This window comes from Pristis pectinata, chromosome 5, assembly GCF_009764475.1.
Source record: "Pristis pectinata isolate sPriPec2 chromosome 5, sPriPec2.1.pri, whole genome shotgun sequence".
In the NCBI taxonomy this organism is placed as follows: domain Eukaryota; kingdom Metazoa; phylum Chordata; class Chondrichthyes; order Rhinopristiformes; family Pristidae; genus Pristis; species Pristis pectinata.
The window spans coordinates 75,826,974-75,852,948 of NC_067409.1; the positions used below are offsets into that span (position 1 = coordinate 75,826,974).

General features: G+C 43.3%; 1 protein-coding gene across 4 annotated transcripts in view; it reads right to left on the reverse strand.

Moving 5' to 3' along the window:
* Nucleotides 1–25,975, reverse strand: part of gfod1 (glucose-fructose oxidoreductase domain containing 1) — a 79,578-nt gene that overhangs the window by 13,318 nt on the left and 40,285 nt on the right. Inside the window, exon 2 of one of the 4 annotated variants that reach the window (XM_052016443.1) lies at nt 18,210–18,315. The exons of 2 other annotated variants lie outside the window; for them this stretch is intronic. In XM_052016443.1, coding sequence (XP_051872403.1) covers nt 18,210–18,243 — 34 coding nt within the window. In that variant the 5' untranslated portion in view covers nt 18,244–18,315. Of the gene's footprint in view, nt 1–18,209; nt 18,316–25,030; nt 25,079–25,975 lie in introns of those variants that run through there. One more of the 4 variants, XM_052016444.1, reaches the window with a different exon arrangement.

The following is a 25,975-nucleotide window of genomic DNA, read 5'->3' on the forward strand; positions in this document are numbered from 1 at the left end:
TTACTCCTTCTTCTATATTCAAAAGGATTCAGGCTCAACCTGTTTAGCCTCGTTTGATAGGAGAATGCTCCCATTCCAGGAACTAGCCTGGTGAATCAGGAGCATCGTGAGGAGAAGAAATACCTTCATTTGGTTTCATGCTCACTATCAGTAGCTCAGACACTAAACCTGCATGTTATCTAGTTTAGACACTGGGCTTTGTGCTCTGCAGCCACTCCAAGGGACAAGAGTGATACTGGTGCTAGTTCCACGAAGGGCAAGCCACACGTCAACTTTTGAATGGAGGACTCAGATTAGCTCATTGATTTAACAGACTGAAGGAGAAGGACGATGGTTCTGCCAATGAATTATCTGACACATTGGGAGGTGCACCAAAGGATGTGTGTATAAAGAAGGAGCACGGAGAAGTCTGACATTGAAGAAGGCTTTGGCAGACCTTGGGCCCATTAGTTCCACCTTGGAAGCAATGGAGGACACCAGCATGAGCACTGAGCCACAATGCAATATCTGATCCCTGATGTTCCAACTTGCATTCCCGAGCCAGCAAAAGCACCTGACACTGGTGTGGTGCAGTGGATGCTCAGAATTCTCCCTGCAGGGTACTCTTGCTGAGATGCACGTTCATACTGTCGGCACAGTGGCTGTGGATCACAGTGAGCAAAGTATTTGCAGGGTGTCACAGCAATCCAGCCTTACAACAGATACTGAGGCTGCCAGGGTACTAGTCCAGGGTATGGCTGTGGCTCTGCACAGCACAAACCTGCTGTACAGCTGAAAGTAGGCTTAAACCCAGAGCAAGGCCCACATTTCCAGGGCTCAAGGCATCCAAAAGGAAATCTTTGATTTTCCAGGTGGATTTTCGTGAGCACTAGAAATCTGGTCCCAGCATATAACTCCCCCAAATGACAATAGCAACAGTGCGATGCCCAATATTCATCTCCAGATTGCTTTTCCTGATAGCAGTTTATAAAATTATGAGACACATAGATAGGCAGCTGGTATCTTTTTGCCAGGGTCCAAATGTCAAATACTAGAGGACATGCATTTAAGGTGAGAGGGAGAAAGTTCACAGGAAATGTGTGGGGCAAGTTTTTTTTTACAGAGAGAGTGGTGGGCGCCTGGAATGTGCTTCCAGGGGTGGTGGTGGAGGCAGATATGATAGAGGTGTTTGAGAGGCTCTTAGACAGGCACATGGATATGCAGAGACAGCAGGGATATGGACTGTGTGCAGACAGAAGGGATGAGGTGTCAATTAGTTCAGTACAACATCATGGGCTGAAGGGCCTGTTCCTGTGCTGTACTATTCTATGTTTTATCCAATGCCCCCTGACAAGAGAGAATGAAATGTGGCCAGCTCTCTTAATGCAGTGCATCAGTGTCCTCCCTTACACAACAGCCTGAAAGGAGCCCATTGCATGAAAAATTCATACTGCATTTACCTTGGCAATTCCTGGCACACTTCCCTTGCTTTGATGTTGCTACAACAGTTAGCAGACTTCAGTGAAGGCTACTCCGCTGAGGCACAGATATCTCACTGAGGCTCGGTTGGAGAATCACTGAACAACCTGGGCAGATGTCAGCTTGTGTTGAGAGCCCTTCTTCTGCCGCTTCCAGCAGCTTGTCCTTTTTCTCATGCCCTCTGCTCATTCGCCCAGTCACACAAGGAGAAAACATCCATGCCTGGGTATAACAAGTTTGTGCAGAAGCCATGAAATCTGGTCAATGCCCACAGGCATTCACCACACACTCCCTGTAGACATTAGCAGCCTTTTAAGAACTCTGGTAAGTTCCAAACATCTGCAAAATCATAGCAAAACCCAGCAGAAATCAAACAGCAACTAACATTGTTGAATATCATTGATGATCTCTATCAAATAGCACTGATTGAAGAGTTGGAATCCCAATCAGGCGTGATACATACAAAATACTGCCTGCAAATCATTGGTGTGCAGTCAATGGTTCCTGCACCATGAAGAAACCTGGAATGCCAAGCTGCATGATTCTTCTGCCTACTACTCTCTGGCTGAAAGAAGGCGAGCAATCCTTCCTCATGCTGAACACATTATTGGCCAGGCATGATTCGAAGCAGCAATGACTATACCAATTTGCATGCAAATTGACATCACGATCTTCATACCTTCAGTGGGTGTTAGCTCTGAATGAAATAATGCACTCATCAATGAAGCATCTGGCAGGACTTCTACCTCAAATGGCACATTGGATGCAATGTATCCCACTTGAAGATCACATGCTGTGGATCTGAACATTGTGACTTCAGACTTCAGCACCTAGTTAAGGCTTGTATGACATGTAATGTTAACCAGGTATGATGTTCTTTGAGTACTGAGTTTCCAGATGAAATATTATAAAAACAACCAGACTGCCTGTTCGAAGTAATATTAAAGATCAAATGGGTTACTTTGAAGGGGAGCAGGAAGCTCTCCTGGTGTAATTAAACAGCAGAAAGAGTAGGTCATTTGGCCCCTCCCTTGATAACTAAATACAGGCTGCCCCTGGGTTACGAATGCCTAACTTACAAACGTTCCCACATACGAACATGTTCCCATGTTATTAAATTCAAAAGCCTGATGTACACACATCCGTTCGCTCCTACAAACGGCAGAACTAGTTTCCTCTCTCTCTCCACTTTTAGTAATTGTTCTTTCTTATCAGTTTTATGTGCTTTTGACGCCATTCATTACAATACTGTGGAGGTATGGTTGCCATATTGAGTGATTTTTGTGTGTTTTCCAACACAGACAAAATTGACTTATCAACGTAAGTAAAAATGGAACCCATTCACTACCCGGCAATGGCCTGTAATGGTGACAGAACATTACTGGATTGTCAGTAAAAACCTATCTAGTTCACTAATGGTCCTTCAGGAGAGGGACTCTGTCATCCATACTCCATCAGTCTTCGGACCTGCACCTTGTAGTTGGTCCTTAAAGTAGCCAAGCAAGAGATTCTGTTCTGAGTGAAGGATAATAAAATGTGATAATGGAATAAATGCTTCTTTTTTCATTTCAAAGTAGCACCTTGGCTTGGCTAATGTGATGGGATGCATGATTGAACATACTGTTGTCAATTCAAATACACAAGCCAAAACAAACCTCATTAGTTGATATCTTTTTCCAACCTACCTAATAACTCACTGCTTATTTAACAAGTGGAAGATACTCTTTACAAAATTAAATGCTTAATTTCATGAAATAAAACTTCCATGGAAAGATATTTTTTACATGGTTCATACAAACAGTAGCAATAGTTTACATATTTATAGTCAATACATTTGTACCTTGAACAATCTCATTTTTTTGTTTGGGACACACATATCTAGTTCACTAAGGATTGTCACCGTGTCCTCTTGACAATCCTGTGCAAAGGAGGTTAGTCTGTGGTGACAAAACACTGCACCAACCCTTAGGTTCTTGCATAGCTAGGACCTTATTTGAGTCCATTCCACAGGATCTTGGAGAATGCTTTGTTCCAGTCATATTGGAAGGATTGCACAGAGAGGGTCTTTCACAACACCAACCAGGCTATACCATGGTGCCCACTGGACACATCTAGCAATGAGATACTTTCCCAAATGGCATCAGCCATCTGACTGGGGCAATGTTCACTGGGTCAACTCTCCCTTCTCATGTGCCTTCTGGATGACCAGTGCCTGACAGCTTTGTAGCGGAAGGAATTCCCCTTCCAGAACTTCTCCAGCAGAGAGAGATGTGGGCACATATTCCAGCCTGCCAGGATGTCCCGTGTCTGTTTGGCTAACACGACCAGGCCCAGCTTTCTGGTAGAACAGGTAGAACCTCAGTGTGGGGTAGCACTTTGTGTTTGCCTGCAGAGGACCTACATACCTCCTGAGGCAGCCATGCCCAAGGAAAGTCATGAGGATTAGCGCGACACTGGGCATGCTCTTCCCCATCTGCCTGGAGCTGTGTGCATGGAGTCCCTGCAGCGATCTAACTTAGAACTCCGGCCACAGATAGAATTAACATGGTGCAACAACTGGTAGATCACTGGTTCCACTTCACTGGTGACGTACAGTATGTGGTTCTTCCATCGGTGGTGAAACTCGCAGCTCTGCTGATCTCTGAATGGGAAAATGAATTTACTCTTAAATCATAATAATAGCAATTATGGTGACTGGAAACCAGTTTGTGAAGGCATGTAATTTTACAGTTCCTGTCAGAGTATGGGTTATGCAAATTATGTAGGGGGCAGAATTCAGTGAACTATCCTGTATATAAATATGCTTTGTATTTCATCTGCCATGTTGTCTGCTTTGTACTGTTGAACCTGCCCAAGCAGTGATGCTGGGCTGTACAGTATGGGTCCGTAAAGGCGCCTTATTTACATCTTATAGCGCAGCTGATGGATAGTTACTTGTCACAATCAGCTGTATTCAATAGTTAGGGGAGATGAGAAATAATAGAGAAATTCCTTTGCATGTTGCAACATCTTTATGTGTTGCAGAATGGAATTTGCTTAGAATGCTGGCAGCCCATTTCTGGATTTTTGCTTCAGGTCCTCCAAGTGCACAATGCAAATATGCAAACAGGCCACTGGGCGTGTGTACTGAGGTTAAACACAATGCACAGTAAAGGCGACACATGTGCAGAATTGTTCTGCTCATACATAGCCTCACACACTGAAGCAAACCTTTACACAGGGTTCTCCTTTAAAGGATCTTCTTGGGGAACTGTCTCCACCCATTCCACCTTGTTGCTTATAATCCTTATCATCTCTCTTACCTCCTGCCACCCCAATGCTCTCCACTACCAACCCTTCCCCCCCCCCAACAGATGTATAATCTGTTCCATAGTCTCCCGTGTACAGGTAATTGTAAAGACTGTTCCCCAGTCTCTCATGTACAGGTAACTGTAGAGACCGTTCTGCAGCCTCTCGCATACAGGCAATTGTAGAGACTGTTCCTCAGTCTCTCGCATATGGATAGTTGTAGCGACTGTTCCCCACTCTATCGTGTACAGGTAATTGTAGAGACTATTCTACAGTCTTTCATATACAGGTAATTGTACACAGTTCCCCACTCTCTCATGTACAGGTAATTGTAGAGGTGTTTCCCCAGTAAAGCCAGATATTTAATAATTAACTGTAATTTGTTGCTTACACTTATTGATGTTGGAACTTGACTTTTCTCACAACTATCAGCAGTTTCTTGCCTGAGTTCCATATTAGTGTTTGAGATTAAACATGGTGATAACACTCTACAAAAATAGGCATAATGAATCTCTTCCATGGCAGGATGACAGTAATTAAAAATTTGTAGCCCAGTTGGGAAATTACACTGGAGCCATTCTCAGTCAAAAACAATTGAACAACTGGATTTAACTCTTTCATGGAATGTAAAACTTGATCTGCATCAAATCCTATTCTCCATTTGTGTACCACAGTCTACGCCTCCTCAGAATTTACTTAATGTGTGGATACTGGTATGGGTGAAAAATAGCAAAGGATTGTGTCTACCTTGGCCTAACAATGACAACTTTGCAATAAAAAAGACCTATTGGGAACATCTTCAATACATTTGCTGTGGATAGTATTGAGAGCTCGGTTATGCTAGTTTGTTCTAAAACATCATTGATAACAAACTAAATGGAGTTGTTCCCCTTCAGTCAGGAAAATTGCTACAAACTCTGTAGTGTTCATCCTCATTTTGCATGAACTTAGAAGAATCTATCTGCTGCATTTTGGAGATACTTAAACACAACACCTGCTGGACTGCTGACACAAGAGACTGCAGACGCTGGAATCTGAAACAACAAACCATCTGCTGGAGGAACTCAGCAAGTCGAGCAGCATCTGTGGGGGGAATGGTATTGTCAACATTTCGGGTCGAAACCCTGCATCAGGACCTTACTGCAATCGATTGGATCAAAAAGCTGTCACTCCCTGTCAAAAACCTGAGATTAATTCAATCTCATATAGAATAGGAACCTCTTCTTGCAGATGGTAGAGGGGTTTAAATGGGCTAGCCTCTATAAATAGACATGGAGATCAAAATGAGCTACTAATCTGACCCGGTGGTCTAGAAAGCACCCCAACTTTGTGCCACCTGTTTACTTACACAATTGGTGCATATGGTCGGTAAGGACTGTGCTGTTCATTGGCTGATCACTACAGTGGGTCTAACTTTGAGCAGCACCACTTGGAAAAAAAATTCTTAACACTACTCTGCACCTCTTAAGGGGGAGGAGCAATGTGGCAATAGAACAACATGGAAGAGAATGGATTCCATAGCTTTGCAGCATAACATTGCATACCTGGATAGAGAAAGTGTAAAGTAAGAGAGGTATCTTTTTTTCTGCAAAGGGCCAGTAAGCCCTCTGAGCCCTGACTGTAAAGGCACAGGAGGAGATGGCTGTGGTGGTCAAAATCAGGCCGAACCCCGAGGATCTGGTTGCAAAAAGATGTGGTCATGTTCAATGAATGCATTTTACAATCTTGTAATCCCACCAAATTCAACAAATTTTCATTCTGAACACACCCATTCTAATCTTTTCACAAATTACATTCACTGCCCTGGCTTTGCCTAGGGAAATGGTTCCTTCCTATGCAATTAGTCTAGACCTCTCGTCATTGTTGAAGCCTGATTAAAACCTCTCTCAGCTTCTTTTGTTCCAAAGGAAACAACCCTGGCCCAAACAGCCTCTCCTCATAACCATAATTCTCTAGCTCTTGCAACATCCTCATAAACTTCTTTCCTCTCTAGTGATATCACATCCTTGCTGGGATATGGTGACCAAAACTTTACTCCAGCTGTGATCTAATTTGTGCTTCACACAGGTCCAGCATGACCTCCCTGCCTCTTGGTCAAATAAAGGCATGTAGCCTATTTGTCTTCTTAACCACCTGTTATCTACAGAAACTGGTGGACATGCAACATAAGATCTCTCTAATCCTCTGAAACATTCAATTTCTTATCAATTATTGTGTATTCCCTTGCCTTGTTTGCTCTCCTCAAGCACATTACCTCACACTTCTTCAGACTGAATCCCATGTGACACCTCTATGTCCTCCTAACCAGTTCACTGACATCTTCCTGCAGCCTACAACCTGCTTCCTCATCATTAACCACACTGCCAATTTTGGTATCATTTTGGCTTCCTTCTTTTAGTACATTTAAGTCTAAATCTTATACCACGTAAAGCAAAGACCTAGCAACAAGTCCACCAGACCGTACAGGCCTTCCCATCACTGCAACTCCTGGTGACCATTACACTTTGCTATCTGCCAGTAAGTCAATTTTGGATCCAGTGCCATTTTCCCGTGGGCTTTGGTTTGCCCATTTGCCTGCCTCATGGGAGTTCATGTGCTCAAGAACGGTGAGGTACAGGTACATTGAAAAACTTGTTTGCAGCAGCCTCACAGGCGCACAACACACAAAACATAAATTATACATAAAATATATAAGACAGTGAAGAGAAAAGAAAAAAACTATGCAAAACAAGACATTAGTGCAAAAAACAAACACAATCAGAGACAAGTGCATAGCAGTGCAAGAGGTGGTCCATAGTGTTCTGTTTGTCAAATATTTTGTTAAAATCCAAGTGGACAACATCAGCTGCAGTCGACCACATCAGCTGTGCCAAACTCATCGATCCTCTTTGTTACTTCCTGTGACAATTCAATCAAGTTAATCAGGCATGACCTGCCCTTAACAAATGTATCTGTCAGGCGGAGGTACACTCTTAAAACTGACTACCCTACCATCATTTGTGTTTGTGAAATGACTCATGCAGACCAGTTGAGGGAGTAGATGTATTTTCACTCAAATGAATAAGAAAATGATTTGAGAAGTTCGGTCAGGTTTGCCGTGGTTGTACATGCTTATTGTGTGAAGAAATAAATTTTTCCACCAAGCAGTTCTATTCTGCACATTGAGGGAGTTGGCGCTAAACATTTTTCTTAAAGGTCAGAATCTCTCTTTTTGTCTATAGTTTGAAGTCCAAAAGCTGAAGTGTCGTTCTTGTGACTCAGTAGTTCAGATATTTCTAGTACACAAGGAGAGAGTGAGCACATGCTACAACCAGACATCTGGAAACATCAAATTTAACAACAGGACCTCAGTAAAACACTTACTCTTTTTGTCTTGCACAGCAGCAAATCAGACTGAGCAGCCTCCCTGAAGTTATTACAAACTGACTAAACTCAGGGGCCAAATGTACAATATGGTAGCCCATGCCTTTGTAGTCCACTGTCAAAAGTTGGCTCCATTGACTTCAATTGTACCAAATTGGCAAAAGAAACGAAAGGGGAACGATTGGTGTCTGAGGGAGAATGAGTCTCGGGGTACAGGGAAATAAGGAGAGGGGGAAGGGACCAATGGAATTGCTTCCTCAAAAGCTGACATGGCCCCAATAGGCTGTATGGCCTCCTTTTATGTTGAAGAAAGGAAATCAAGAAAGAAAGTCGAGGTTAATTGTCATATGTGCAAGTACATGTATGCACAGGTGAAATGAAAAACTTGCAGCAACATCACCCGCACATAGCATTAGATACACAACATTCATAAGCATAAATTATACAAAATTATACAAGAAAGAACACAATTAGAACAAAAGAAACAAAGTCCATTGTAATGCAAAGTGGTCATTGTGTTGCTATAGTGAGGTAGTGATTAGGGTTGCGCAGGTTGGTTCAAGAACCACATAGCTGAAGGGAAGTAGCTGTTCTTGAACCTGGTGGTGTGGAACTTCAGGCTTCTGTACCTCCTGCCCAATGGTAGCTGCGAGAAAACGGCATGGCCCAGATGGTGGGGATCTTTGATGATAGTTGTTGCCTTCTGAAAGCAGCGCCTCATGTAATTACTACCAATGGTGGGGAGGGATGTGCCCGTGATGGATTGGGCTGAGTCCACTACTCTCTCCAGCTTCTTACGCTCCTGTGCATTCAAATTGCCGTACCAGACCATGATGCAACCAGTCAGAACTCAGTTGTAATAAGTAGGCAAATGTGCATGTTCAGTGCATGTGACAGAGGTTGAACCTCTGTGTAGTTTAAATAATTTTAAAAAGCTCACTATGTAAACCACAACAGTACAGTCATTTTGAAGCTGCTCTCTTGGTTTTAGTAGCAGCTTGCTCTGGAACCCATCTGTCATTTGGTGAGAGAGTGTTTTGAATTTACCTCCCTCGCCTACTTTGAGGCTGTGGTTTTATTTGCGTATTTTGTGATCTATTTCCATTTACCGTCATCCGTTTTCCACATTTAGCTCTGGCTGAATGGTAGCTGTTGACAGCGTCAGCAGAGCTCAGCTGTAGATTTTCACCGGAGCCAGAAGGTTGTGGGCTCAAGCTGTCCTTTATTCAGGCCAGTCCTCCAGTGCAGCACCCATGTTGTCAGAATGAGTCTCGGGGTACAGAGAAATAAGGAGAGGGGGAAGTGACTGATGGACACTTCAGTTGAGATAACAGTCGTCTCAGGTGAGGGACCTTAAAGAAGATCCCTTGGCTCTATTCAAAGATTAGGTGAGTTTTCCCCAGTGCCTTGCCAATATTTATCACCGAACCACCTTCACCACAAACAACTCATGGACTCATTATTATACTGCTTTTCATGAGACCTTAGTGTGTACAAATTAATTGCCCTAATATTTACATAGCAATTGAAGCATCCTGACTTTTTGGAAAGGTGCTATATAAATGCAATTTTTTCTTTGTTGTGGTCGTGGTACAATCTACCTCCACAACTCCTACTTCAGCCATTCCGGGATTTACTGAAGGCAGCCCTGGTGATCAGAGGGCAGCATAGTCTTATAGAACATAGAACAGTATAGCACAGGAACAGACCCTTCAGCCCATGATGTATGTGCCAAATTAAACTAAACTCTTTTGCCTGCACATTTTCCCCTCACATATTCCTTCTATCCCCCATAAGCTGAACAAAATACCTGTTTTGTTTGTTGATAGATTCTAGCAATCAGGTTGCAATTTACCACTAACTAACTAGAGGGTGAGACATTAGCATACAATAATGTGGCCTATCGGTTTGACTATAGTGTATTACCCTTACTATCCCAGAATAGATCAGTTAACTTTTCAGAGAAAGGGTCTTCATTATATCTCAAAGCTTGACTAAACAATATTAATGTATCTTTCTCTTTGTATTGTTGACAGACCGGCAGATTTTTCATATTTTCCAATTCTATTTCTGTGGAACTGTCCTATTATGGGTTGTACATTGTACATGTTATGAATGCATTCCCCTCAGGGGATAGAAACTTGTCACTATTCATGCAACATGCCACAAGTAGAACTCTTGTCAAAACACATTACAGCACTGGCATCAACAATAAGATCCATCAGGTGAGATAATATACTGTACAGCTGCCAAAAGACAAATGGCTAATCCAGTAATCATTCTTTTATTAGGCACATTGCTATTCATATTTTGCAGGAAATCCTGGCTAGTCCCATTGTCTAAATTATTCCTGACTCACAATTCAATAGTTATAAATTGTTGAAACAGACAAATTACTTACCAAATGGATAAACCTAACATGCATTGTTCTCAAGGTAGTAAGTTTATGGTGGGATAGTTAGGAAGATTAGTGTACCTAATTCATAAACTTTTCTGAATTCTGATTAATACCTGAATATTTGATGCCTTAAAGTGGGCATTCTGGAATTCTGTCTGAACAAGGCTCCATGCCAACCATGATAGCTTGCAACAAAAAAGCTTGAAAGGCTGAATGACAGGACTCAAGAACAGCTTCTTCCCCACTGCTGTCAGACTTCTGAACCAATCACCTCTTTCCCATCCCCCTTCCTGGTGGTGCTGCCATGTCATGTCACTTTAGCATTTCTCATTTGCACTGCCTCAGTTTGCACTACTGTACCTTGCGTCATTCTGTTGTTTGTGCACTCATTGCTGTATTTATTGTTGTAGTTATTAATACCATGTGTACTGTTTACTCCATAGAACCATAGAACAGTACAGCACAAAACAGGCCCTTCGGCCCACAATGTTATGCCGACCTTTAAACCTCGCCTAAGACTATCTAACCCTTTCCTCCCACATATCCCCCTATTTTAAATTTCTCCATATGCTTACAGTATTTAACAATCTCTTGAATTTGATCAATGTACCTGCCTCCACAGCCGCCCCAGGCAACACATTCCATGCCCCAACCACTCTTTGGGTAAAAAACCTCCCTCTGATATCTCCCTTGAACTTCCCACCCATTACTTTAAAGCCATGCCCTCTTGTATTGAGCATTGGTGTCCTGGGAAAGAGGCGCCAGCTGTCTACTCTATCTATTCCTCTTAATATTTTGTATACCTCTATCATGTCTCCCCTCATCCTCCTTCTCTCCAAAGAGTAAAGCCCTAGCTCCCTAGTCTCTCCTCATAATCCACAATCTCCAAACCAGGCAGCATCCTGGTAAATCTCCTCTGCACCCTTTCCAATGCTTCCACATCCTTCCTATAATGAGGCGACCAGAACTGGACATAGTACTCTAAGTGTGGTCTAACCAGAGTTTTGTAGAGCTGCATCATTACCTCGCAGCTCTTAAACTCGATCCCACGACTTATGAAAGCTAACATCCCATAAGCTTTCTTAACTACCCTATCCACCTGTGAGGCAACTTTCAGGGACCTGTGGATATGAACCCCCAGATCCCTCTGCTCCTCCACACTACCCAGAATCCTGCCACTAACTTTGTACTCCGCCTTGAAGTTTGTCCTTCCAAAGTGTACCACCTCACACTTCTCCGGATTGAACTCTATCTGCCACTTCTCAGCCCAGCTCTACATCCTATCAACATCCCTCTGCAATCTTCGACAGTCCTCCACACTATGCACAACACCACTGACCTTTGTGTCATCTGCAAACTTGCCAACCCACCCTCCTACCCTCTCATCCAAGTCATTAATAAAAATCACGAAAAGTAGAGGTCCCAGAACCGATCCTTGTGGGACACCGCTAGTCACAGCCCTTCAATCTGAATGCACTCCCTCCACCACAACCCTCTGCTTTCTACAGGCAAGCCAATTCTGAACCCACACGGCCAAACCTCCCTGGATCCCATGTCCTCTGACCTTCTGAAGAAGCCTACCATGTGGAACCTTGTCAAACGCTTTATTAAAATCCATGTAGACCACATCTACTGCACTACCCTCATCAATCTTCCTGGTCAGCTCCTCAAAGAATCTTATCAGGCTTGTGAGCCATGACCTGCCCTTCACAAAGCCATGCTGGCTGTCCCTAATCAGTCCATGATTCTCTAAATGCTCATAGATCCTATCTCTAAGAATCCTTTCCAACAACTTGCCCACCACAGACGTAAGGCTCACTGGTCTAGAATTCTCTGGACTATCCCTACTACCTTTTTTGAATAAGGGGACAACATTTGCCACTCTCCAATCCTCCGGTACCATTCCCGTGGACAACGAGAACTCAAAGATCCTAGCCAATGGTTCAGCAATCTCCTCCCTCACCTCACGGAGCAGCCTGGGGAATATTCCGTCAGGCCCCGGGGACTTATCTGTCCTAATATTTTCTAACAGCTCCAACACATCCTCTCTTTTGATATTTACATGCTCCAGAACATTAACCTTACCAACACTGTCCTCAGCGTCATCAAGGCCCCTCTCTTTGGTGAATACTAAAGAGAAGTATTTATTGAGAACCTCACCCACTTCCACAGCTTTCAGGCACATCTTCCCACCTTTGTCTCTAATCGGTCCTACCTTTACTCTCGTCATCCTTCTGCTCTTCACATAAGTGAAAAAGCCTTGGGATTTTCCTTAACCCTACTTGCCAAGGCCCTTTCATGTCCCCTTCTTGCTCTCCTCAGCTCCTTCTTAAGTTCCTTCCTTGCTACTCTATATTCCTCATGAGCCCTATCTGATTCTTGCTGCCTACACCTTATGTATGCTGCCTTCTTCCTCCTAACTAGTTGTTCCACCTCTCTTGTCACCCACGGTTCCTTCACCCTGCCATTCTTTCTCTGCCTCACTGGGACAAATTTATCCCTAACATCCTGCAAGAGATCCCTGAACAACGACCACATCTCCATAGTACATTTCCCTTCAAAAATGTCATCCCAATTTACACTCTCAAGTTCTAGCCTTATAGCCCCATAATTTGCCCTTCCCTAATTAAATATCTTCCCATCCTCTTTGCTCCTATCCTTGTCCATGACAATGCTAAAGGTTATGGAGCGGTGGTCACTGTCCCCCTAATGCTCACCCACAGAGAGATCTGTCACCTGACCCAGTTCATTACCTAATACTAGATCTAATATGGTATTCCCTCTAGTCGGCCTGTCAACATACTGTGACAGGAATCCGTCCAGGACACACTTAACAAACTCTGCCCCGTCTAAACCTTTGCTACCAAGAAGGTGCCAATCAATATTTGGGAAGTTGAGGTCTCCCATGATAACAACCCTGTTATTCCCGCACCTTTCCAAAATCTGCCTCCCAATCTGCTCCTCAGTATCCCTGATGCTACCAGGGGGCCTATAGAATACTCCCAGTAGAGTAACTGCTCTTTTCTTGTTTCTAACTTCCACCCACACTGAGTCTAGAGAGGATCCTTCTACATTATCCGCCCTTTCTGCAGCTGTAATAGTGTCCCTGACCAGTATCGCCACCCCTCCTCCTCTTCTCCCCCCTCCCTATCCCTTTTAAAACACTGAAATCCAGTGAGCTTCACGTGAGCAAGGGATTCCAATGCACCCTGGTGTGTATGACAATAAACTAATCTGAATCTGAAATTATCCCTTAGCACCTCATGGATTTTTGAGATAGTTAATAATAACCTTCCTATCATACAAGTTCAGACTTCTAAATATTCAGGTGAAACCAGTTTTATGAGCACAAGGCTGCAAATAGTGAATATCTTAGGGATCAAAATCCTGTGCAAAAAGACAGTGGAAACACCTTGCCGTATCGGGTACAGCCATTTTACTGGGGCCCAAAGCACATTTAAACATACCAGATTTATAAGAAGGACTAACACATGTCAAGCTAAGCTTTCATGTTTTTGTCCGATATGATTAAACTGTTGTCAATGGATGCCTATGTTTAGAGCTGTATGTCTTCCTGAATGTGTAGTAATACCTATTAATAAAGCTAGCCATCTATAATCATCTAATTTGAGATCAAATGGGAAAATAGGCATCTGGAGCTTTATATCATAGATTCAAGATAAAATTCAGGAGTCTATTTCTCTGTGGTAGTTCTTTGACTTACATACAGTATGTTTGACTTAGAAATGTTACAAATTTGCCACTAATTGCTTGGGATATGTGTCTTCAATTTACAAAGCTATTTTTCACTGTAATTAATAGTGTGCCACTCTCTTAGTATTGAGTAGGAATATATTGCACTAAAAAACCTGCAATGCATTTCACCCAGCCCTTTCAAAATATGAAATTTTGCACAACAAAACCTTTACAGGAAAGCATCCCTTTCAGAAACTGAGTAATGACTGTATTTAGAAAATAGCGAATAAAATCTTTGACTTTTTAATCACCTTAGCCATATTTAGCCACGTTTTTGCTGCTGGTGACAAAAGAGAATGCAGATGCTGGAATCTGGAGCAACAAACAAAATGCTGGAGGAACTCAGGTCGAGCAGCATCTGTGGAGGGAAATGGGCAGTCGATGTTTTGAGTCGAAACCCTTCATCTGGACTGCCTTTTTTGTTAATTTGAGGATGTATCTATCTCCTCTCTACTCTTTCAGTTCAGATGAAGGGTCTCAACCTGAAGTGTCAACTGTCCATCTCCCTCCACAGATGCTGCCTGACCCGCTGAGTTCCTCCAGCATCTTAGTTGTTTTTGATGCTGGTGTTGTGCTTGAGTGGGGAGGCTGGAGCCAGCAGGGAGAGTCAGTGATGGTAATGCCACCAAAGGCTAAGATTAATGGTCAAACTCCCTCTCTTTGGAAATGGTCATTGTCTGCCACTCATTTTCTGCCTGGGCACATTGCAGCTTTCTGGACTCAATATTGAATTCTACAACTTCAAGTAACTTTATATTTCTCGATCTTCATCAGTCAACCATCTGTAATATTAGCTTAGGTTGTTTTAGGGCATTAATATGAATAGGAGTGGTGCACACAGCCCAGTCCATCACGGGTACATCCCTCCCCACCATCGAAAGCATCTACAGGAGGCACTGCCTCAAGAAGGTAGCATCTATCATCAAGGATCCCTGCCATCCAGGTCATGCCCTCTTCTTGCTGCTACCGTCAGGCAGGAGGTACAGAAGCCTTAGGTCCCACAGCACTAGGTTCAGAAACAGCTACTTCCCTACAACCAACAGGGGCTTGAACTGACCTGCACAACTCTAGTCTTATCTCAGCAATGGAACACAACGTACCACCTCTTACACTACCATGAAGTTGTCTCTGATTGTGTTTTTTTGCACTAATGTCTTGTCTTTTTTTGTACTGTCTTGTATAATTTATGTTTAATTTATATGTTCTGTGTGTTGTCTGAATCTACATGCCTGTGATGCTGCTGCAAGCAAGTTTTTCATTGTACCTGTACCTCACTGTACTTGTGCATAATTGTTCATATGACAATAAACTTGACTTGACTTGATATCGTCCAATAGTCCAGAAAATTTGCCAGTCCAGCACCATCAAAGTCCCAAACATGCCGGATTATCAGAGTTTTACTGCAGTACGGCTCAACTGCTTGGAATATAGAACATAGAACAGTACACCACAGGAACAGGCCCTTCAGCCCACAATGTTGTGCTGAACTAATTAAACCAATAATGCCTAATTACACTAATCCCTTCTGCCTGCATATGGTCTATATCCCTCCACTCTCTGCATATTCACGCACCTAAGAGCCTCTTAAACACCACTGTCGTATCTGCTTCCATCACCATGTCTGGCAGCGCATTCCTGGCACCCACCACTCTCTGTGTAAAAAACTTGCCCCACACATCTCCTTTGAACTTTACCCCTTTCACCTTAAATGCATGCCCTCTAGTATTAGACATTTCAACTCTGGGGAAAAGATACCGCCTGGCTACTCCATCTGTGCCTCATTTAATTTTATAAACTTGTATCAGGTCTCCCACCAAGCCTCAGCTGCTCCAGAGAAAACAACCCTAGTCTGTCCAACCTCCCTTTATAGCACCTCCCCTCTAATCCAGGCAGCATCCTGGTGAACCTCTTCTGCACCCTTTCTAAAGCCTCCACACCCTTCCTATAATGGGGTGACCAGAATTGAATGCAATATTCTAGATGCAGCCTAACCAGAGTTTTATAAAGCTGTAACATAACTTTCTGACTCTTGAACTCAATGCCTCGACTAATAAAGGCAAGCATGCCTTACGCCTTCTTTACCACCCTATCAAATTGTGCAGCCACTTTCAAGGGGTTATGGACTTGGACCCCAAGATCCCTCTGTATATCAATGCTGTTAAGGGTCCTGTCATTAAATGTATACTTTCCCTTTACATTTGATCTCCCAAAGTGCAACACCTCACACTTGCCTGAATTAAACAATTTATCGAATAAGCCCATCTGGGCATCTTAGAGTTTGAGCTGCAAATCTTGATTTCTTCATACTGAATAGATAGGTTTCAGGAAATAACTGACAAATGTTAATTCTGAACATCATTGAGAAACATTTCCGGTTGAAAACAGAACCAGGAAAATGTAACCCTGACATATCAAAAACTTGTATCTGGCTCACTCATTCTCTTACATATTCTGAGCAAATGTTCTCCTCCCACTGGCCCCATTCCCAAATTGTAAAATTAGCCCTGAGATAATTTAGGACAAGTTGTGTGTTTTATGTTCCTCACAACTATCTACAATCTTCTGAGATTAAATCTCATCTTCTGCTGATCCAAGTATTGTCGACTAGGATGAAAGCTCACAAACATTTAAATATCCCTGTGGATTTGCCATATTAATGAAATAACCAAACTTTAATGCTTCCTGGAAAGGGCAATTTAGGTCTAAAAAAATGTGCTGTCTAAAGAATCAATTCCCTGTTGACGTGTTGGCTCCAACGGCAGTTGGAGGGGAAGTGGTGCAATAAACACAAAGTTTTACCAGTGAACAGCGCTAACAGAAAGTCTCAAACTGTAGAATTGCAAAGAAAAGTTTCCAGCATAAATTTGGCAATATTGTGGCAGGATACTCATGGGCAGAAACTTCTTCAGAGGATTTCCAGTTATATATACATGTGCTTAAAAATTTTTTAATTAGTTAACAGGAAAAACTCTTTAACTGACTATATGCAATCTGCCAATATTGTAGACTCAACCTCATCCAGTTAATCACCTCTGATAACATTTTTCAGAGTATCTCCATTATGTTAATAACCCATCTTTATAAAGTATTGCAAATGTTTTTCCCATGAGGCTGTAGGACACAAATTAGCAAGTACTATATTGGTATTGGTTTATTATTGTCACTTGTGCCTAGGTACTGTGAAAAACTTGTCTTGCATACTGTTCATACAGATCAATTCATTATACAGTTCACTGAGGTAGTACAGGGTAAAAAGAATACCAGAATACAGAGTAAAGTGTCACAGCTACAGAGGAAGTACAGTGCAGGTAGGCAATAAGGTGCAAAGTCATAATAAGGTAGACTGCGATGTCAAGAGTTCATCTCATTGTATAAGAGAACCGTTCAATAGTCTTATCACAGTGGGATAGAAGCTGTCCTTGAGCCTGGTGATATGTGCCCTCAGGCTCCTGTATCCTGCATATAGAACACTATGATTATTTACTTATTCATCATCACAGAAAGAGGCAATGATGGCTCCCAGCAGAAGAATCCCACCAGTCATATCCCCTTTCACCTTATTTCCCTGTACCCCTCTAATTTATTTTCTCTCACATGCCCATTAACTCCCCTTTAAATCTTTTGCAATTAACCTGCACGAAGAGTTAATTTACAGATGCCAATTAATTTACCAGCACGGCTTTAGTATATGGGAGGAAATCGGAGCACCTGGAGGAAACCCACACAGTCGCAGGCAGGATGTGCTAACTCCACACAGACAGCACCTGAGATCAGGATTGAACCCAGGTCACTGCAACGGTGAGGCAGCGGCATTAACTGCTTCGCCAACGTGGTGCCATCAGGAGTCAACCATAGTTTTTACAAAGATGCAAATATGGGCCATTCTGAAGTTGAACTATTAACCAGAAAACAGGCGCTGTGAATAGTTAGAGAAGTGAAATGGCACCTGTGGTTGTGGTGTTGGAAGGGATGCTGTCCATTCAATCAGAGGATTGATTTGAAGGATATTTAACCTCAAACGACCCATGATGTTTGATCCATTAATTCGTTGGCTGTAAAACCATGAGCAAGAACAAGCACAAACAGTGTCAGTCTTCATAAAATATATGATTGTCATTAAAAAGTTACTTTTTAAATTCACAAGGTGGGAAAAAATACTTTGACTAACCATACAAGACATAGTTGCCTTTCATTTAATGGCCAAGAAACAGATGTTTGGTGGACCAATTCTGATGTTAATTCCCACAGGACACTGAGTTTGTAAATGACCCTCCTGCAGGAGGGGGATGTGAAATGCTAACAGATTTTAAATGCAAAGCCTCCGATCAACTCCTTTGACACTTGTCAGTAAGTCAATAGCAATGGGCAAAGATCCATCCTCATCATTGGAAAGCTGTGCCAAGTCCAAGAGGGGTCAGGCAAGTGGGGGAAGTGGTTCTCCAGAGGTCTCTTGACTGTGGACAGTCCAGAGCAACAGATGCCCAAACTCTTAACCACCAAAAGTTCTAGTTTTTAATTAATTGGGCCTCCAATGGGTTTCACTGGCTGGGTAGGCACTGTGGGGACCCCATTTCCATTTTAGTAGGTCCTTTCCCATCATTGAGGAACAGAGTGGGAAACAGCCACTGACTGCCCACACTGATCTCATTGTAGAGGTTAAAAATTCCCCCTCGGCATATCCACCCAGCAGCCTTCAAACAATCTGCTGGAGGAACTCAGCAGGTCGAGCAGCATCTGTGGGAGGAAAGGAATTGTCCACGTTTCGGGTTGAAACCCTGCATCGAAACCTATTCCTCAAGCAGATTGTTTGTCACTCCGAATTCAAGCATCTGTGGTCTCTTATGTCTCCATCCAGCAGCCTTGCCTGCTGGGAGCGTATATCAGGAACTCAGACAGGTATTTCCTTTTGGTTTATTAAATAAAATGTATAGGAGAAGTTATTTTACTTTTTTTTACTTTTTCTTTATGATAAAGAAGGCCATTTGGCCCATCAAGTTGATGCCAGCTCTCAAAGCAAACCAATTCTCCAGTTTATTTCCCTGTAATCTATTCTCTCTCACATGCACATCAATTTCACCCTGACTGTCCACACCTGCCACCTAAACCAGGAGTAATTTTCAGTGGCCAGGTCACCCAACAACATGTCCTGGGGATGTGGAGGAAACCAGAGCACCTAGAAGAAACCCACAGAGTTGGCAACAGGGGTCAGGATTGAACCCAGGTAACTGGAACTGTGAGACGGCAGCATCATGTGCTGCATCTTCTGCCTCCTCCCCCCAACACTAACCCCTCCCTTGTCATTCCACCCCTGACCCAAGACCCTACTCCCAGAACCAGGCCCTGCCTCCTTCCTCCCAACTCTGACCCCTTCCTTGACCCCAACAGACTGCAGGTCCACAGCCAGACCCTGCCTCCTCTCAATACTGACCCCTCTCTCAACACTCATACACCCTGCTCCACACCCAACTCCCACAGCCAGACCCTGCACCCTCCTCCCACACTGTGTTGATCAAAGACAAATACATGTTTAAATTCATGGATTAAGTTATTGGTATTTAATAGCATGTGCGATAATGTGAAGCAGCTTATACTTTTTGGAAATATCTACTTCCAAACCGCATTTCCTTTGAAGTGACTTATACAGTGTGCACTGTTATACCTTGTGGAACTTATACAGTGTGCACTGTTATACCTTGTGGAACTTATACAGTGTGCACTGTTATACCTTGTGGAACTTATACAGTGTGCACTATTATACCTTGTGGAACTTATACAGTGTGCACTGTTATACCTTGTGGAACTTATACAGTGTTAGTGGGCATTACTGTTCTCCCAGGCATGTCACATGTTTGTTTGAATGAGCTCTGGCACTTTCATATCACAATGGTTAAGTGATTACTCTCATTAAAATGCATGAACACTTCACAGTGATTAATTTAATAACATCCACGAGAGCTCCACAATCCATTGACATTCCCAACTCATTTGGGATTCATAGGATTCCGCAATCGATCCTTGATTCTGCGTGTGAAAATAGACCTTTCTTGCAAATGTAGGAATTGCTAATAAAACAAAATAAAGATGAAAGAACATTGGTAAATCCTTGCCAAGGGCACTATATTATTCATTTCACTACAGTTTAATCTAAATGTCCTATATAATTTAGACTCTAAATGCAGTAGTCATCACTGATGCTTTCATATGTTGAGTGTGTATTGATTGTCAGAATAAAATAATTTCTTATTCATGACAACACCCTTGATTTTGCTATCTCCTGCGACCTGCTACTCTCTATACTTTGTATCAATCAGGCACATGGCTGTCTCCAGTCACATCCATTCATATCCATTCACGACAAGCATCCACCTCCCTTTCTTAAAAAATTCTCCAATTCCCTTATACTTACACTTCCCAAATCCCAATTGCCTTCCATTCATTCGGACACTCCTGCAGCTGTTCATCGGCTTAATAACATTCACTCTCAAATCCAAGTGAGGAGCTTTGAGTTTTTCTGGCACGCAACTGATTGGTAATACCTCACCAAGTCTGCCCAGATTGCGTCCTACACTACTGTTCTCTCTCTGAACCAGGCATAGTTCAAGTGTTCACCTGGAGAACAAGGGCAATGCCCTTTTCTCCACAGATAACCATCTTTCCAAACATCTCACCCCTGCCCTGTCCACGCTCGCTTCCAATAATAGTAAAGAGCGCATGGACTAAGTTTCAATCACACATACCTAATTGCCTCATCTGCCTTCTCCCTTGCACAGCGCCATCATACCAACCTCTCACCTGCCATGGTCCTGAATCCATAACTCCCCCAAATTTCTCTTCTCTTTCTCTCCCCTCAATGCTCTCCTTGAACTTATTATTCCCAGTAAATCCATCTCCTTTCTGCTCGAACCCCATTCCTCCTGGCCAACCAACTTCCCTTCACTGACATTGATAGTGACTCCCTCTCCACCAAAAAAGTTCCCACCTTTGAAAACCTCCTTTGTCACTCCTTCGCAAATAACTCTCAACTTTTCCATCCCAGAAAACTGTGCTCCATCTGCAACATTCTTTTCTTCTCCAATGTTCTTAAACGGGTTGTCAAAATATGTCAGAAATTTCTTTCCACTGCTTCATACTTGAATCTCTTTGGTTGTATTTTCTCACACAACAAAGGCTTTAACCAGAGACACAACTGGTAATATGACATGGATTACAGTGGCACACAGTTCATGTTACCGATAAAGTAATCCTGAAGTCTGGATTAATATTGTGGAGAAAGGAGTTCAAACCCCACCATGATATGTGGGGAAGTTACATGTAGTTAAAAAAAATTATTTAAAGTTAGTGAAAGGGTTAAATAAAAAAGTCCAAGTTCAAAAGTTCAATGTTGTAAACTCCATCCAATTCACTAGTGTCCTTCAGGGAAAGAAGTCTGCTGTTCTTTCCCAAGTTGGCCTTCATGTTATTTTAGACTCTCAACAATGTTGATGACTTATCTGAAATGGCCTCAAACCACTCTTAGAAGCAAATTAGGGATGTGCAAAGAGGCTTAGCTGGTGATGCCCTCACTAATTTTTACAAATGTACCATGGAAAGCATCTTATCCAGATGCATCACAGCTTTGTACGGCAACTGTTCTGCCCAAGACCACAAGAAGTTGCAGTGAGTTATGAACGCAGCCCTGTCCATCATGCAAACCAGCCTCCCCTCCATTCTACACTTCCTGCTGCCTTGGGAAAGCAGCCAACATGATCACGGACCCCTCCCACACCGGCCATTTTCTCTTCTCCCCTCTCCCACTGGGGAGAAGATACAAAGCCTGAGAACACGAACCACCAGATTCAAGGACAGCTTCTGTTCCACTGTTATTAGACTCTACATTGTCGTGGCCCTTGCACTTTATTTGTCCATCTGCACTGCACTTTCTCTGTAACTGTTACACAATATTCTGCTTTCTGATTTTCTTTTTACTACCTTGATGAATTTATGTATGACATGATCTGTCTTGATGGCACGCAAACAGAAGTTTCTCACTGTATCTCAGTACATTTGACAGTAATAAACCAATTCCAATTCCAATCTTGTGGAAGAACTTTAAAGATCATTTGTGTCTGGCAGTGATGCATTATCACTCCTTCTCCCTCTCAACTTTTCTGTAGGTTATGATGCATCATCTTCAACAACCTCCTCCGTTAATCAGCTCAATGGGATTGTACGTGCTTGGTTCCACTCTTACGTATCTGAGTACAGCTAAAAGCAATGACTTTTCTTCCCTGCACTGTATTACTCTCTGGAGTCTCCACAAACAGGGGGCCCATGGTGGCTGCGGCCCCCAAGAGCAGTGGGTGCAGATGTTAAATCCACAAAAGCTGGTCAGCAACCCAACATAAACTTACCCTTACCTGTTTAATCCCAGTGGCCCTAGCGCCAATCAAAAACAAATACGGGGAAAGTGCCAATGGTCATTTAAATAGCCAGCTCACTAAGAACAACTTTAATTCCAGTTTGTAAATGTGTCCCAGGGCACTCAGGTTGTCCAGATTTTTGAAATTTGCAGATGAAGCACTGGGGAGAGAAGAGAGCACTGGAGAAGCTGGCAATCTCATTTTACAATACTTCCTCCCTAGAGTGACACTTCCCCTCTTCTCAACCCCCAAACAGGAATTGTGCTGGTTATTTCCTTCCCAGACTTTGGATAGAGCTTCAAGGGGACTGTCCAACGTCCACATATTAGTACCTTCTTCACACTTATTGAAGTTAAGAGGTATCCACCAGGACTTGAAGCAATCCTGTTGGACACAGAAGAGGAACAGGCTGGACAATCAGTACCAGCCAAGCCACAGTGGCACAAACAAGAGGGGCTCACAGCAGAGGTGTCCAACTCACTGACGCCCTGCTCTGCACACAACCTATACAGATATGACACACATCAATTCAGCAACCAGAGGATTGTTTGGAAGGCAACTAGCTATTGCCATGATTCCTTCTTTCTGGAGCACTCTAGCCTCCCCCGTGAATTCACTTCTCCTTCCAGACTTAGGGTGCATTGAACAGTTCCTTTGACACAGTCCATACCCACTTACCGGTCCTCCCCACCTTATAAACACCTGACTTATATCCTGCCCCTACCTACGGAGGAGCATTCAGGAGACAAGCAGAATGGATTTGCAGGCTGCTGCTGGGCCGCAGGCATCTTCTGCCACATGGGAACACAGTTTGCGGCTGCATTTCGAACAGTTCACGAGAACAGGACCCTGCTGTAACCCGGGGGCGGACCTGTACTAGGATGGTGCGTGGTTGGTTGAGCAACCCATAACAAGGCACAGCCTCTATTATTATGCACTTGTGATCTCTTTCTTCCTCATACAACCGCAGTGACTTCAGCAGAAGGGGAAGCAACCTGCTCTGATCCCTGTTCTGAGCTGCCTCTTCCCCTTCACCATTTTCCCTGTCATTACCTTTAAATGGCATACTTAGTTCTGGCAATCTTGTAGCCATGTCTCAGTAATAGTGAGCTTGTTGAATTTCATCCCTCTATTCCATGTGCTTGTATGAACAGAGGTTATTTAAGCCACTTACTTTAACTAGTATAAAAAGGCATTTACCACATTGGCCTTCATCAGTCAGGGCATTGAGTAAAGGAATTGGCACGTTATGTTGCAGTTGTATAAGTCATTGTTGAGACCGCACTTGGAGTATTGTGTACAGTTTTGGTCGCCTCATTATAGAAAAGATGTGGTTAAACTGGAAAGAGTGCAGAGAAGATTTATGAGGATGTTGCCAGGACTAGAAGGCCTGAGTCATAGGGAGAGATTGGCCAGGCTAGGTCTTTATTCGTTGGAATGTCAGAGAATGCGGGGCAATACTTCTATGTGTTTAAAATTGAGGGGCATAGATAAGGTGGATGGTAACAGTCTTTTCCCCAGGTAGGGGAGACTAAAACAGGGGGGCACAGGTTTAGGGTGAAGAGGAAAGTTTTAAAAGGGACCAGAGGGGTAACTTTCTCAGGCGGAAGGTGGTATATGGAATGAGCTGCCAGGGGAAGTGGTTGAGGCAGGTACAATAGTATAATTTAAGAGCAATTGGATAGGGACATGGAGGGGTGGGGCTTGGAGGGATATGGGCTGAACACAGGAAATTGGGACTAGTTGGGTGGGCACCATGGTCGGCATGGACTGGTTGGGCCAAAGGGCCTGTTACTGTGCTGTATTGCTCTGTGACTCTATGACCCTAATCATTCCCTTCATATCATTTCCCTGTCCAATCTCCAACAGAACCAAGGTACAAAAATGTATCAAAGGCTGATATAGAATATGCTCTGCAGTCAATATTATGCTGCTGGCTTAAACATATAACATCCTCATCTCAGACTGTGTAAATCCCTAGCACACAGCTGACTTGGTAGATTAGCGCAATCAACAAGATATGAGTATATTGATCGGGAAGGTGGTACCCATACCTGCTTAGTTAACAATGTCAGAGCCCTTTGAAACTATCTAATAGTCTCCCAGACTAAGAAGAGCATTCTCCGAGTGGGTTTCTTTCAATAGATTAGGGAGCTAGATCCCTGGTAAATTTATAATTTATAACAATCCAAGAAACCATAGATGAACTGGGAGAACCACTCCCTACTGAAGTCCAGGACTACGGCATTCAAATCAGGTGACCCTGACCTATACAAGAAATCGAGATACAACCTCTGTAAAGATATCAGAGGTGCCAAGAGACAATGCCAGATGGTCCCAGACCAGCTATCAGTTGTGGCGGGCTTACCTGCTATAATGGGCTACAAAACAAAGTCAGGCAGCATTGCCAACAACGGCACGTCCTTTCCCGATGAGCTTAATGCATTCTATGCATGCTTTGAACAGAAGGGGATTGGAATGTCACCACCCCCATCCAATGCACCTGAACCCAGAGTCACTGTTGCAGACATAAGATCAGTCTTCCAGAGAGTGAATCTGCAGAAAGCATGTGGCCTGATGGTGTCCCTGGCCATGTCCTTAGATCCTGCACAGATCAGCTGGCAGGGGTACTTTGCAGACATCTTTAACTTCTCTCTGCTTCAATCTGAGGTTCCCACCTGCTTTAAGAAGACCACTATCATCCTGGTACCTAAGGAAAACAAGGTAACATGCCTTAATGACTACCGCTCGGTAGCTCTGACATTACTAAAATGAAGTGCTTTGAGAGGCTGGTCATGGCACGCATTAACTCCAGCCTCCCAGACAACCTCGACCCACTGCAATTCGCCTACCGCCGAAACAGGTCTACAGTGGATGCCATCTCCTCAGCCCTACACTCATCACTGGAGCATCTGGACAGCAAAGACCCCACCGTTAGACTATTGTTTATTGACTACACATCCGCCTTGAATACTATAATTCCAAGCAAACTCACCTCCAAACTCCTAGACCTGGGACTCAAAACCTCCGTTTGCAACTGGATCCTTGACTTCCTGACCAATAGAATGCAATCAGAGGATAGGCAGCAATACCTCTGGCATGATTATTCGCAACACTGGTGTCCCCATAAGGCTGTGTCCTCAGTACCCTACTCTACTCCCCATACAGTCATGACTGTGTGGCCAGATTTGCTCTGAATCCATCTACAAGTTTGCAGATGATACTGCCATTGTGGGCCTATCACAAATAACGATGAGTCGGAGTACAGGAAGGAGATAGAGAGCCTAGTGACGTGTGCCAAGACAACAACATT